Below are 14,464 nucleotides of genomic sequence, written 5' to 3' on the forward strand. Positions count from 1 at the left end.
TATAGGGCCACAGATGAAACACTAGCATCCTATACTAAGCAGTAGGATAGCAGGTAAGGGTAACAATTGTAGAAACAATGACAGGCTATGCATCAGGATAGGATTATCGGAAAGCAGTAACATGCTACACTACTCTAATGCAAGCAGTATAGAGAAGAGTAGGCGATATCTGGTGATCAAGGGGGGGCTTGCCTGGTTGCTCTGGCAAGTAGGAGGGGTCGTCGACTCCGTAGTCGAACTGGGCAGCAGCAATGTCGGTCTCGTAGTCTACCGGAGAGAAGAGGGGGAAGAAACAGTAAATACAATGCAAACATAAGCATGACGATGCGTGACATGACAATGAGCGGTGCTAGGGGTGTCCTAACGCGACAGCAGGTGGTATCGGTGAAGGGGGGGAACATCCGGGAGGTATTCCCGATGTTACGCGTTTTCGGACAGACGGACCGGAGGGGGAAAGTTGCTAGTTCGATAGGTTAGGGAGGTGTGGTGGACGAACGGACTGCGTATCCGGATTCGTCTCGTCGTTCTGAGCAACTTTCATATAGAAAACCTTTTCATCCGAGTTACGGTTTAAAAGATATGAATTTTAAAAGTTTATTTGAATTTCTGGAATTACTTATATTAAGAAAAATGAATTATGACGTCAGCATGAGGCAATGCTGACGTCAGCAAGTCAACAGGTCGGCTGACCAGTCAAACCAGACAGGTGGGTCCAGTGGGACCCACATGTCAGTCTCTGTTATTCTAATATCTATTTAAACTAATCTAACAGTATAATTAGAGGGGTGGGCCCCACATGTCAGTGAGTGATTAGTTAAAATAATTATTTTTATTTATAAAACATTTTCTTTTTCTTTTATTTTTGCGGCGGGGCCCGCATGTCAGTGACTGGGCTTGCCCAGTCAGCAGTTGACTGGGTCAACCCAGTCAACTGGGGCCCGTGGGGGCCACTGGCAGTGACCCAGGGGTGGCCCTAGGTGTGCCACGTCGGCGGCCGGCGCCGGAGCAACGCCGGCGACCAAAACACGCGGCGGCGCGCGCGGGAGGGGCGCGGGTTTCACCCACAGTGGGTTTGCGGGGGCGGGGCTGGGCGCGTTCGACGCGGCTCGACGTCGCGCGTCCAACGGCGGTGGTCGGAGGGGCTGAAACGGCCGGGGACGACCGCTACGAGCTCGCCGGCGGCGAGGTGCTACGGGTGCCCGACGGAAGCCGCGTTAGAGCGCGCGAACGGCCGAACTAACTACCTAGGCGGGTGCCGCACGGTGCGGTCGGGCTAGCGGGCCTACGCCCGTGACCATTTGGTCACCGGAGACACGCCGGCGGCGAGCTCCGCGGCGTGGCGTTCGGGCGCGCGTGGGGGAGCAGCTACGGAGCGCGAGCGAGCTAACGGAGAGGGGGAGGAGAAGGAGAGGCTCACTGCGAGGCTGTAGGGAGTGGCAGTGAGCTCGGGGAGGGCGTGGGGTAGCCGGAATCGGCGACGAACGACGGCGGCCGAAGGTTGAAGACGAGCTCGGGGAGGCCGGTGCAGAGGCGCTCGACTCGTTCCCGAGGGCGTAGTCGACGTAGTCGACGGCGGGAAGTCGTTCGGGCACGTCATCGGGGCGATCGGGGCACGGTGGCCGCGAGTTCGACGGTGAACGGCGGCGAGCACGCGCGGGCAAAGGGGATCGAAGGGGAGAGAGAGGTGGATCTGGCGGGGGGGAGAGGCGCAGAGGCCGAGGGAGTGAGCGGGGTGAGTGGGAGAGAGGCCCGAGGGGGCGGGGGCCGCTGGCGCCCTTATCCTCTCCGGCGTCGGTGCCGGCGAGGTGGTCGGGCGGGAGCGCGCGCCCCTGTTCCGACCCGGTCGGGGGAACAGGGAAGGGGACGCGGGGGGGGGGGGGGGGGAGAGTGGGCTGGGGCGACTGGGCCGGGGGGGTTTGGGGGTGGCAGCCCAGTTTGGGCCGGGGTGCAGTGGGGGAACGGGCCTTCTCCTTTTTTTTTCTTTTTCTGTTCTGTTTTGTTTTCTGTTTTCCTTTTATTTGTTTATTTCCTTTTATGTTATATTTCATTTAAAGTATTTAGGCATTTTATAAAAAGGAGTTTTCTCCACCATAATTGCCAGTGTATTATTTAGCACCCACAGAACATTTTTGTTTGAGATTTTGAAAACTTTTATTTTTCACTTTAACTATATTTGAAGTTTGAACTAGGAGTTAGAAAAGGAAGGTGATTCAAATGTGATCAAGCCCTGTTTAGCAACATGATTAGCTTAATCACAGGGAGTTACTGTAGCATGATTCCCAGGGTGTTACAAATAGCTACCCCGCACGACACCTCCCAGCCAATAAAAAAAGAGGACACGTGACCGCACGTAATTGGTAAGTCGGACACCCACGGTTTCAATAATACTTGTGTTTCTGATGTGTAACGTGACAACACTTGTTCCAAAATGACTTTGTTGATTGTTCATGTGTGGGCCTTCGCAAATCGGACAGAAAAATTACCATAGCATGTTGGTGCCATGTCATGAGACCATGCCAAGTTTCATGATTTCTAGGTGTGTTTTGGAATTACAGGAATTAAAAAACCAAGTTTCTCAATCTTTCCGGCCGAGCCACGATGTCCAGATGTTTGAATTTCACTCCCATCTCTTGCATGGGACCTAGAAATTCTCCCAATGACACACATGTGATTTTTCAAATAACTTTGGTGCACTGGAGCATGTGCTTGTAGTTCAAATTTGAATTATGCACATTAAATGCCCAGAAACTCAATTAATGTATAAAAAAGGGGAAACGAGCCCGGAATAATTTCAAAATTTAGCACGGTACTTCTATTTGGTCTAATCTGGCTGTGTAAAAAAATTAAGGCGGGAGAAGGTAGTGTACGTATGTCGTTTCACACAGGAGGTGACACGTTCCCTCTCGGAACCACGAGCCTTCTTGAGGGAAGCTCAGGTTTGCAAGAAGCTTACACCAAAGCTTGTCCCAATTCGGCCAAAAAAATTACCACAGCATGTTCGTGCCATGTCATGACACCATGCCAAGTTTCATGATTTTCAGGCGTGTTTTGGAATTATAGGAATTAAAAAACCAAGTTTCTCAATCTTTTCGGCTGAGCCACGACGCCCAGATGTTTGAATTTCACTCCAATCTCTTGCATTGGACCTAGAAATTCACCCAAGGACAGACATGTGATTTTTCAAACAACTTTGGTGCACTGAAGCCTGTGCTTGTAGTTCAAATTTGAATTATGCACATTAAATGCCCAGAAACTCAATTAATGTATAAAAAGGCGAAACAAGCCCGGAATAATTCCAAAATTTAGCACGGTACTTCTATTTGGTCTAATCTAGCTGTGTAAAAAATTAAGGCGGGAGAAGGCAGTGTACGTATGTCGTTTCGCACACGGAGGTGACACGTTCCCTCTCGGAACCACGAGCCTTCTTGAGGAAAGCTCCGGTTTGCAAGAAGCTTACACCAAAGCTTGTCCCAATTCGGCCAAAAAATTACCGCAGCATGTTCGTGCCATGTCATGACACCATGCCAAGTTTCATGATTTTCAGGCGTGTTTTGGAATTACAGGAATTAAAAACCCAAGTTTCTCAATCTTTCCGACCGAGCCACGACGCCCAGATGTTTGAATTTCACTCCAATCTCTTGCATGGGACCTAGAAATTCACCCAAGGACACACATGTGATTTTTTAAATAACTTTGGTGCACTGGAGCCTGTGCTTGTAGTTCAAATTTGAATTATGCACATTAAATGCCCAGAAACTCAATCAATATATAAAAAGGCTAAACGAGCCCGGAATAATTCCAAAATTTAGCACGGTACTTCTATTTGGTCTAATCTGGCTGTTTAAAAAAATTAAGGCGGGAGAAGGCAGTGTACGTATGTCGTTTCGCACACGGAGGTGACACGTTCCATCTCGGAACCACGAGCCTTCTTGAGGGAAGCTCAGGTTTGCAAGAAGCTTACACCAAAGCTTGTCCCAATTCGGCCAAAAAAATTACCGCAACATGTTCGTGCCATGTCATGACACCATGCCAAGTTTCATGATTTTCAGGCGTTTTTTGGAATTACAGGAATTAAAAAACCAAGTTTCTCAATCTTTCTGGCCGAACCACGACGCCCAGATGTTTGAATTTCACTCCAATCTCTTGCATGGGACCTAGAAATTCGTCCAAGGACACACATGTGATTTTTCAAACAACTTTGGTGCACTGGAGCCTGTGCTTGTAGTTCAAATTTGAATTATGCACATTAAATGCCCCAAAACTCAAATAATGTATAAAAAAGGCCAAACGAACCCGGAATAATTCCAAAATTTTGCACGGTACTTCTATTTGGTCTAATCTGGCTGTGTAAACGAATTAAGGCGGGAGAAGGCAGTGTACGTATGTCGTTTCGCACACGGAGGTGACACGTTCCCTCTCGGAACCACGAGCCTTTTTGAGGGAAGCTCCGGTTTGCAAGAAGCCTACGGACTAAACCCTCCGGTTTATATAGACACCGGAGGGGGCTAGGGTTACACAGAGTCGGTTACAAGGGAGGAGATCTACATATGCGAATTGCCAAGTTTGCCTTCCACGCAAAGGAGAGTCCCGTCCGGACACGGGACGAAGTCTTCAATCTTGTATCTTCATAGTCCAACAGTCCGGCCAAAGCACATAGTCGGCTGTCCGAGGACCCCCTAATCCAGGACTCCCTCAGCAGCCAAGGGCGGCGCAACACCATCTGCCTCCTCTTGTGCGAGGAGTCGGAGGCACAATACCACACAGAGCTCGCCGAGGAGGCTGGGCACCTCGCGGCACAGGTGCATCTCCCTGTCGAGCACATCGATGCCATCACCCGTGGTTGTGCTCGTCGCCGACCCAGTCGTTGTCATTGAGAAACCGCACCATCCTTGAGTCCCTTTAGTCTCACCGCGTGGTGGCGGTGAACCATTGCGAGCTGCTCATCCACCTCGCAGAGCAAGAGCAACTGTTCGCGAAGGAGGACTATGACGAGGAGGAGATGACACCAATTGACCCCACCGCCAATGACCACGAGGCCGGCGTTTGTTCCGGCGAGGGGGTGACCGGGGTCTCCTCCGACAAGGAGTAAGATTAGGAGTAGTTTATTAGTTTGATGTAGGGGTAAAAATGTATAACTATCTCAACTACCGAATATTGTATACTCTGAACTATCTCAACGTTGCATCACTTTTTAGTATAGCCTGGATGGTCGATGCTCTCCAGGAGCTAGGCAGTGTTGAAATACATTTGAGGGTTTCCATTTGAGGTGCAGGCTTGAAGATGCCCTAAACCATTACTACTCCCTAGGGGTACACGCGGCAACAAACTTCGTCCTGCGAAATTTATCAACTAGTTTAAAATTTGCTCATCACTTGCTCAAAATTAAAACTACATTTATATCATGGTATTGTCTGCTATCCCGCCCGCTTGCATCCATGCTACTTCCACATGGGCCATTGCACTAAAAAACTGAAGAACATTAAGAACTCTATTGTTAAATCACATCCAACCACTCCTACATAGCTCCCCTGAAGGAGACGAACAAGAACACATCTAGGTGAACCATCAGCCTACGCCCATAGTATTTGGGCGTAGACACGGTCAACCGTCTTGTGAAGTAGGTTGTCCCAATTAACCAGCATGTTGAAGTGTGTGCGCCTTCTTTTAATAAGAAAAAACACAATGCACAACAAATCAATCACATGAAGAAGGGAGCAGAAAATACATAGTTAAACTAACCGCACAATGAACACTTCTTTTCAAAAAGATGTGCGTTACAGAGATTTCTCAAAAGTTCCACACCGAAAAAAAAATCAATGTTGCTCAGCTTTTACGGAACACCTCTAGATTTTGTTTACATTTTTTGCATCCAGGAGTGTCTTAACTTGTATCATTCCTTTTTTTTGGTAGTTTTGTTATATTTTCACAATCAAAGCGCTCTGACATTCCTCTCATAGAAAGAAAACGCTTTGACATGAGGGAATCAATACAGAAGAACACCATGAAAAGTAGGCAGTAGGCACCCTGGCAGATCAGTAGCAGAGGCTAAATATGGCATAAAAGTTCCCCGCAAAAAAAAGGCATAAAAGTGCAGGTCAAGTGCAAAGCATGTTAGCAGTACTCACTAGTGGCGCAACACAAAGTTTCCCATGCATAACGTGCAACCCTGCTCTCGATGTCGAGGATGATCAGAGAGCTCCTCCTACTTCCATTGGTCAAATTGTTGCCCGATCCACTTGGATCAAATGCCAGTGGAGCTACCCGCACCCATACCTCTGGTCGTGGTCATACTGCACACATTGGCGGCTCCTTTTGTTTATCGCAATTAGGAACCGAGTTTAGTTTTGGAGACGAGAAAAGTCGTCCAAGCACAGCATCTTTTACTACTGCTCTGTTCAACCGACGCCTGCTAGTGCTGCTACTCGGTGCGGCTCGATGGTCGACGACAGTTTCCTCCCATGCTACGCGCGTTGAAACTCGGCCCCAACCGGCAATTTGGACCCAACGACTCCCCCCACAAACACGCACCGCTACATCAGCAAATTATACACACTCCCAACCCGTCGATGCTTAGCCGGGGAGGAAAACGGAAACGGGAAACCAAAGCTCCATCCGATCCCATCAGATCAGATCCCGGAAGCAAGCAAGCAAAATTGAAAACCAGAGCGGGTCACGGTGGGCCCGCCGGCCGAGCCCCACCGCAGCTCCCGCGCCCGCGCCACGTGACCTCGCCTGGCCGCCACCGCCCGCCACGTTCCTCCGCCGCCGCCTCCCGAGAGCGGCCGGTGTCCGCCTGGTGGCACATCCGCTGCGCCAGAGACGACAGCAGAGGCTTCGGCTGCCGCGTCTGTCTCGTCGGGCTTTATTTTAGCCCCCGCCCCTCCCCACCTTTTGCCTCCTCGCCCCCACCCCACCGCACCGGCTCCTGCCCCCTCCCCTGCAGAGCACGCGCGCGCGCGCACGCCGAGGTTTCCATTTCGCTCGCCGGCCGATGGATATAACGGAGGTGACGGTGGTGCACCACGTCGCGCTGGTGCTGGCCGCGCTCTGGGCCGCCGGGAACGCCGGCTGGGCGCACCCGGCGCTCTTCCTCCTCGCCCTCGTCTACATCTTCGCGGTGAGTTACTCTTTCCCTGCCGCACCGCACCTACCTACCCCTCCTCGGCCCCTCCCTGATCGCTTCCCCGCTCTTCCGTTGCATTGATTGGTTGGAGGTCGGCGCCATGGTTGCTATTGTCTAAATCGACCCGCTTTAATCTGAAACCTTTGATTTCCGAATGTTGAATTAACTCCTAGGGGCTCCAGTCATCTGGTTCCTGGGGGGCTCCGAATGGAGTTCGGTTGCGAATCTGGCCTGCGCGAGTTTGGTTCCGCGGTAGTAATTTTTACACAAATTGCCTGGTGCTCGGCTGCTAATAATTTCCCCTGCTCCATCGCTGTGCTGTTGTAACTTCACATTTGACTGAGTGTTCGTCTTGATGCCAAGTTGCTATCATGACATGGAACCGTCAGTTTGGTGCGTGGAATCCGGAAGCCTGATCCGTTGAAATTTCTCATTTGCTTATAATCATTCAGAAAACAAAACAAAAAACTATCTGACCTAAAAAATAAAACTATCAAGGGGTGACTGCCATAGTAGGAACATCAAGGCCCATGTTCGGATATTTTTCTGAGACCGTGCTCAAGTCGTTTTCCTTCCTTTTTCGAAGCTGTCAGCTCTTTTACTTACTGTTGGAAAACTAAACATTGTGCATTGAATGGGGTTTGTTTGGCAGACTGGGTTACAAGCCAAGGAAAAGTTGCCTTCCTCTTGGATTTTTTGTTAGCTTAAGCAAGAAGCCTTGCTTAGGAAGAGTGAGGTCATAGAGATGGTGGAGCCGTTGAGGGACTTAGATAATACATAATGCTTTTTTGGGATGTGGACATTCCTCACAATATAGTATATGAGCTCTCCACAAGGGACACTTTATTGCCTATGCACAGCTTTTTTAGCACATTTTGGATGTGATTACAGCACCAACTCTTGGAGAAGAAATCCTCCCAAAAATAAATAATGGAATGCCAGATATGACTGACTGTAAGGGCATTGATCATTGGACCATATTAGAATTCTGCCACTGGTGGATGGCAACATGGCCCACGATGCAAGGGATGTGTTGGGATGATAACACATGTCTAACTGAAGATAGAGATAGTGCAGTGGTTAGCACATGCACAAACGCAAGCCTTAATCAAAGCAATTTATTTTTGTTTTTATTTGGTTTAAATCTAGTATCTCTAACTTCTAAAGTTATGCTATACAAGCAGAATTTTATTACTCTTCAAGTAACTTGAACAATATCTTGCATCAAATAATTGGCAAAAAAGATAGAACCATGAGCAGCAGAGCACATAGCAGTTAATTAGCTGGTGGCGCAGACACGTCTCTTATATACTTGAATGTTCAGAGCCATTACACTGGCTCGCAGTGACTAATGAGCACATCTTAGTGGACACTCCGTACATATGGAGTAGTTTAGATGATTACTGGTCAATCTTCCATCTATTTTTTACTGGGATAAAGACTTTTTTTATTGTGTGTAACTGTATTTCCTCATTCAGGATATGACTACTTCATGTTGATTTGGTAATTTGTTTCTTGAATGGTTGTGTGACTTAGCCTTTTCATCAAAAGTTCCATAGAAGCAGAACATTCATGCTGTCTACATGTCAACTCAAATAGCATCATTGTCCAGTCCCATGAAACTTCATATTCAGTAAATGACTGCATTGGTTACTAGAATTAGACATCATCTATATTTGTGCTGTGCAAATGTTCTGCAGGTATACTATTGCGCTGTTTCCACCTTAATTATATTTTGTTTGATGCATTGGAGCATTTTTATAAGTAGGTTTTGCTTGAGATGCGTGTATGTTTGAAACAGTTGAACCATTGTCTTCACTAACATGAGTCTGAGTTTCTCTTAGGTAAGATGCATATTACAGCTGCGCTTACCATCTAATAGTAATACTAATTTCATAGGTTAGATTTCCAAGGTTAAGATATACTGTTTTGGAGTGTGTTGCTTTTTTCGGGGCACACTATGCGACGCTCAGGTTAATCAAGTTTGACTTTCCTAGGCTACGGTTTTGTTCCTGCCAAAGTTTTGCCTCTCCACACTTCCTTCACATATTGTGTATTCTATCCCGACATTCCCGAACTTGTATGGAAGATTTTGGAACCACAAAACTTGTGGCTGTCCACACTGAAGAAGTGACAATATGTCGCATTGAACCAAGTGCCCCCTTGTCCTATTGAGTTGCTGTCCTACAAAATTGAATGATCACAAAATGTATAACGATTTGTTCTATTACTTTCCACAATCATTTCATTTTATGTTCTTGTCATTTTCACCCCCAAAAAACTATACTTAGTCAGAAAAATGGGTCTCTTCTTCATAAACAAAATTGGAAAATAATGCCATACTACACATCTGTAGTATGAACAGAAAGAATTTCATATGAATTTGATCACATGGTATACTGTAACGCTATAATTATCTCATTTTTTCATTTGTTGATCTTCCTTTTATTTCCTTCATAGCATCCATGGCTTCTGATATGTTCCAAATCAGGTAAATGCACGGTACACAATGAGACTGAAGAAGCGATTACAGTTTGAGGAAAAGAGAAGTGCCAACCAAAGAAGGGTAGGCTACTGTACCTTCATGCAGTGATATCTTCCCCGTATGCACTTCTTAGGTGTAATTTTTTTATCAAGTCTTTCGGTTCTCATGTTGATCGCAGAGCCTCCTTTCACTAGCTTCAGCTCATTTTATTTCTGGAACAGCTCCTCTCTGATGCAGAGACAGTGAGGTGGCTAAATTATGCTGTTGAGAAGATGTGGCCAGTGTGCATGGAAAGGGTTGCATCCCAGCAGTTCCTTTTGCCCATATTCCCCTGGTTCATAAGCAAGTTCAAACCATGGACCGCAGTAAGCTTGGATTTTGCACACACACTCTCAGTTTGCTTATTTTTTCATGTGCCTCTTAGGAGAACAAGCTACTGGCTGTCTTAGGAGTATTCTTGGTTGTCCATGACATACTTATTATATGTGCAGAGGAAAGCAGAGATCCAAAGCCTTTACTTGGGTCGGAATCCGCCGATGTTTACAGATATCAGGGTCGTCAGTCAATCGACTGATGATGACCATCTGGTGTGTTAATGCGATACCTTTCATATAGATGTCTTCTCTGGTACTCACTGCATAAATCTATAAAAATTAACATATGATGTCCCAGGTTCTGGAGCTAGGAATGAACTTCCTTGCTGCAGATGATATGGATGCAAGGATGGCTGTACAACTGAGGAAGAGATTAGGGTTTGGTATTACAGCAAACATGCATATAACTGGCATGCATATTGAAGGCAAGGTAGGCAACTAACTGCGATTTATGACCTACAGGCTTTACGCTAAGTAGGCGCACTATTGTTCAAGTGGGATTGTGAAGTCCATTCTTTTAATATCCTTTGAACTCTTAATCTTAAGGAAAAAAATGTTATGATTAAACATCTCATAAGGTTGGGTCTAGACTAAATGCGTGGATAAGAAAAAATGATGTCCCTGCAAAATGTAAATGGATGATACAATCCACTAGAATAAGGGACACTCATATTTGTTTCCTCGGCTTCAATAAGATAGGGCGTTTAATACTTTAGGTTGCATTGTGCTCACCAGGCATGTCTGAATTCGTGTATAGGTCCTTGTTGGTGTGAGGTTTCTTCAACAGTGGCCCTTTATTGGGCGTGTACGAGTATGCTTTGTTGAGCCTCCATACTTCCAGATGACAGTGAAGCCGCTATTTAGTCATGGGCTTGACGTGACTGAACTTCCAGGAATTTCTGGATGGCTTGTAAGTCCTCCTTTCGATGTGCTTTTTTACTTTATTTAATTGTCATTACATTTCATTGAGGGTACTGATTTCCCTTGATGTATTCAACTTTTCAGGACAGAATGTTGGATGTTGCCTTTGGACAGACCCTAGTTGAGGTTAGATTACAGAAGTCATGCATTTTCAAAAAAGCATGCATTTTTTAACGTTATTTTTCTGTATATACTAGCAATTGTTTGAAAATAACAATGTGTAGAACAGAATGCCACAGAACAGCCAGTTTCTTGTTCTCTCTTTGTATACACGATAAACAATGTTCTGTCAAATTTCTTTTACAGCCTAACATGCTAGTTATTGATATGGAGAAGTTTGCCTCGGAGTCGGAATCTACAGGTAAATGACATGAACTAATTGTTGTGCTTCAATTTGTTCTTGATCTGACTAATTTATTCCTCTGTCTGGAATTGATTTGCGTCTATTATTATGTTTTAGATAATTGGTTTACTGTTGATGAGAAGCCACCTATTGCGCATGCCAAGGTAGAGATCATGGAGGGGGCTGACATGAAACCTTCTGACCCAAATGGTATGTTCTCAACACCAAGATTGACTCAACATTTCTTTCAGGAAAATGCAACTACATATTTAGACGATTCTCTGAAATGCTCATTGAACTGATGCACAGGTTTATCGGACCCGTATGTGAAAGGCCAGCTCGGACCATACCGTTTCCAGACAAAGATCCATAAGAAAACTCTCAACCCCAAATGGCTGGAGCAGTTCAAGATACCAATTACTTCATGGGAATCATCTAATCTTCTTTCTCTTCAAGTTCGAGACAAGGACCATATCTTTGATGACCCACTTGGGTTAGTCTCTTACAACAAAGCCATAACATCTCTTGCAATCATTCAAATTCTTGTACGGTTGATTACATGCTTTGCGTATACTTGGCATTCTTATTTCTTGATGATGATTTTCACGCAGCAATTGTTCAATCAGTATCAATAAACTGAGAGGAGGACAAAGACACGATATGTGGATTCCACTAAAGCATATAAAGACAGGGAGGGTTCATATAGCTGTCACGGTACTTGAAGATGAAAATGGAAAGGTGAGAACAGATTTGAGATTTTGGATTATTTGTTTGTTCTGGATGGGAGAACTGGGCGTCGACCAGCTGGCTAGCTAGACCAGGCTGAAATGCTCACGGCCCCGCTGGGTTGTTTACTTTACTGGAATTTTGAACTCAGAACACTATAACAGGTCAAATTTTAGATTTTTAAGAATCTATATTTAATAAGGCCCAGTCCCCGCGGTGGTGCTCGCCTTTCCTCCTTAAAAGAATGCCACCAAGGGCTAGTCATGGTTGGTAGAGTTCCATTTTTCGTTCTGGTTGCCAGCCAGTTTTTATTAACTGATGGAGATGCAGTAGCAATACTACCATTGTGTTTGTTTGGATAGAAACCGGTAAGGATCACAGTTATTATTATCGCTGAACCATGCATGAATTGTACCATAGTATGTATCTTAATGCGAGCTAGTCGTTCACACATGCTCTATCATGCTTGCAGGTACCTAGTGATGAAGATGAACTGTGTGGAACACCCAAGGAGGGGAAAGCTAGCACACCAGGGTCTAGTTTTTCTTCGAAGACCAACACCGAGAGTGCATCTTCTGCGGGATACCGGAATATGACCGATGAATATGAACCTGTGGACATCAAAGGACTGGAAAAGGCTGGAGTCTGGGTACATCGGCCGGGCAGCGATGTCGCCGCTACCTGGGAGCCTCGGAAGGGGCGAGCGCGGTGCCAGGATTCCCAAATACTACGGGAGAACGATGGCTGCAGCGATAGCCCCAGGTCATCGGTGTCGGAGTCTCAGACAAGCAACTCCAGCACCGAAGAACCAGCCAGCGGCAACAAATCTCATCGCCACCTCCGCAAGGTGAAGAAGGGTTTGGTGAAACTGGCTGGAGCTATGCGCCACAACAAGAACTCCAAGAGCGTGAGCGATGACGACGAAACCTCTCCGTGCGAAACGCCGCACCCGAACATACGGCCTGTCGGAGAAAGCAGGGTGTCGGTAACGTATGTCGTCGACGAAGACCCCGGGAACAGCAGCATGGAGCGGAGGTCAGATGACCAGCACTCCAGCCCCGAGAGGGCCGGCGACGAGAGCCCGACAAAGGGACAGCTGAGGAAGAAGGCGGCGCATATGGTGAAACATGCAGGGAAAGCCGCTCATAACCTGAAGAGCATGCTCAGCAGGAAAGGTCTTGACAAGGGCAAGGAAGACGAGTGCAGAAACGAGGAGGAAGGCGATCTCGATGTGACGAGAGTTGATTCTTTTCCTGCACGCGGCGGCGCTGTGGGCGATGCTGCGGAGTCCTTGGCTGATGGCAAGGACAAATTGCTGTAGAATCTGGGTAGCAGTACATAGAGGTTGACGTTTCTAGGTAGTTACATGAACCAAACTGCGCTGTAGAATGGACAAAGTAGCATCCTTTTGTTGTGTTAGACGAAGTGTGTCCGTAAATATTAATTGTATACCACGTGCATTACTAAAGGATGTTTTTGGCTGGCACCTGAGAGAAATGTACGTATATGTTTTTTGGCTGGCACATCAGAGAGAAATGTAGTATCTCCGAGGAACATGGAGTTTTTGGCTCCCGGGTGCGTAAAATAGAAAGAAACAGCAAAAAAATTCAAAATTCTGTTTTCTTATGGAAAACATTTTTGAGTGTTTATCAGCGTGCTGATTTTTGTGATGAAAAACATTCAGTGCTCCAGGCTAAAGGCTAAAAAAAACATTCAGTGCTCCAGGCTAAAGTCTAAAAAAATAACAGGATGTTTCAAAAGCGTTTTGGAGCATTCTTGTTTTTGTTGCTAGGAAGAATGTCATTCTATACGCTGGTCCATACGGACACGTGTATGAAGACTTTTGGGTGCCGGCTTGTTCTAGAGCATTTTCGTGAACTTTTATAATGAATCTATTTTTTTTAAAAAACTAACCATATTGTTGCCAAAAACATGTGTTCATTATAAAAGAAACTGTTTTCTCGTTGTTCATGCTGGTCACCAATGTCATTCCATCACGAAGATGTGCAAAGTATGTAGAAAACTGACCAGTGTTGCTGAAAGAAAGAGTTCAGTTTTTCTTCATTTTATTTCTATATTCTCAGGTTCCTACTGTTCATGGGAATCTGGGATTAGAATAACACTTACTATCCTATATACCACTAATAAATATTTGCTCCTCAGCACTTCTTTCAACATATACACATGCGAACCAACTTTTGTTTGGATGGTTAGAATATCTTCAGTATAAGATGTAAATTTGAAGATGTAAAACAGAAGATATAAAAACTTACATCTTTAAAATGTGCATTTTACATTAAAAAAAACAACTTCAACAGATGATGCATATTAAAAATGTAAAAGTGCAACTCTAATATAGATGACGTATAATGGATATGTAAAACCGGCGGCTACAGGGGACAACACAGTCGAAACATTCCCAGTCCCCAATGGCCGAAGCACTAATGTCGGAATTCACAAGCTAGCTGCTACGTGAATAAATCCCCAATCCC

The 14,464-nt window shown here is 45.9% G+C and overlaps 1 protein-coding gene across 1 annotated transcript; it reads left to right on the top strand.

Moving 5' to 3' along the window:
* The first annotated feature begins 6,479 nt into the window (after positions 1-6,479).
* LOC109759657 (C2 domain-containing protein At1g53590) lies at positions 6,480-13,526 on the top strand. The gene is made up of 12 exons (XM_020318479.4): positions 6,480-7,117; positions 9,615-9,689; positions 9,830-9,973; positions 10,100-10,195; positions 10,281-10,412; positions 10,740-10,892; positions 10,988-11,029; positions 11,210-11,264; positions 11,364-11,456; positions 11,556-11,739; positions 11,858-11,984; positions 12,445-13,526. The coding sequence occupies exons 1-12, from the start codon at positions 6,992-6,994 to the stop codon at positions 13,291-13,293; spliced, it is 2,076 nt and encodes a 691-aa protein (XP_020174068.1). The 5' UTR covers positions 6,480-6,991; the 3' UTR covers positions 13,294-13,526.
* Positions 13,527-14,464: the final 938 nt, after the last annotated feature.

Source organism: Aegilops tauschii, chromosome 2, assembly GCF_002575655.3.
Source record: "Aegilops tauschii subsp. strangulata cultivar AL8/78 chromosome 2, Aet v6.0, whole genome shotgun sequence".
In the NCBI taxonomy this organism is placed as follows: Eukaryota; Viridiplantae; Streptophyta; class Magnoliopsida; order Poales; family Poaceae; genus Aegilops; species Aegilops tauschii.

Coding starts and splice junctions, on each gene's coding strand:
- LOC109759657 (XM_020318479.4), top strand. CDS start 6,992: ATGGATATAACGGAGGTGACGGTGGTGCACCACGTCGCGCTGGTGCTG. Junction 9,974..10,099: donor AGTTCAAACCATGGACCGCA/GTAAGCTTGGAT, acceptor TTATATGTGCAG/AGGAAAGCAGAGATCCAAAG. Junction 10,196..10,280: donor CGACTGATGATGACCATCTG/GTGTGTTAATGC, acceptor ATGATGTCCCAG/GTTCTGGAGCTAGGAATGAA.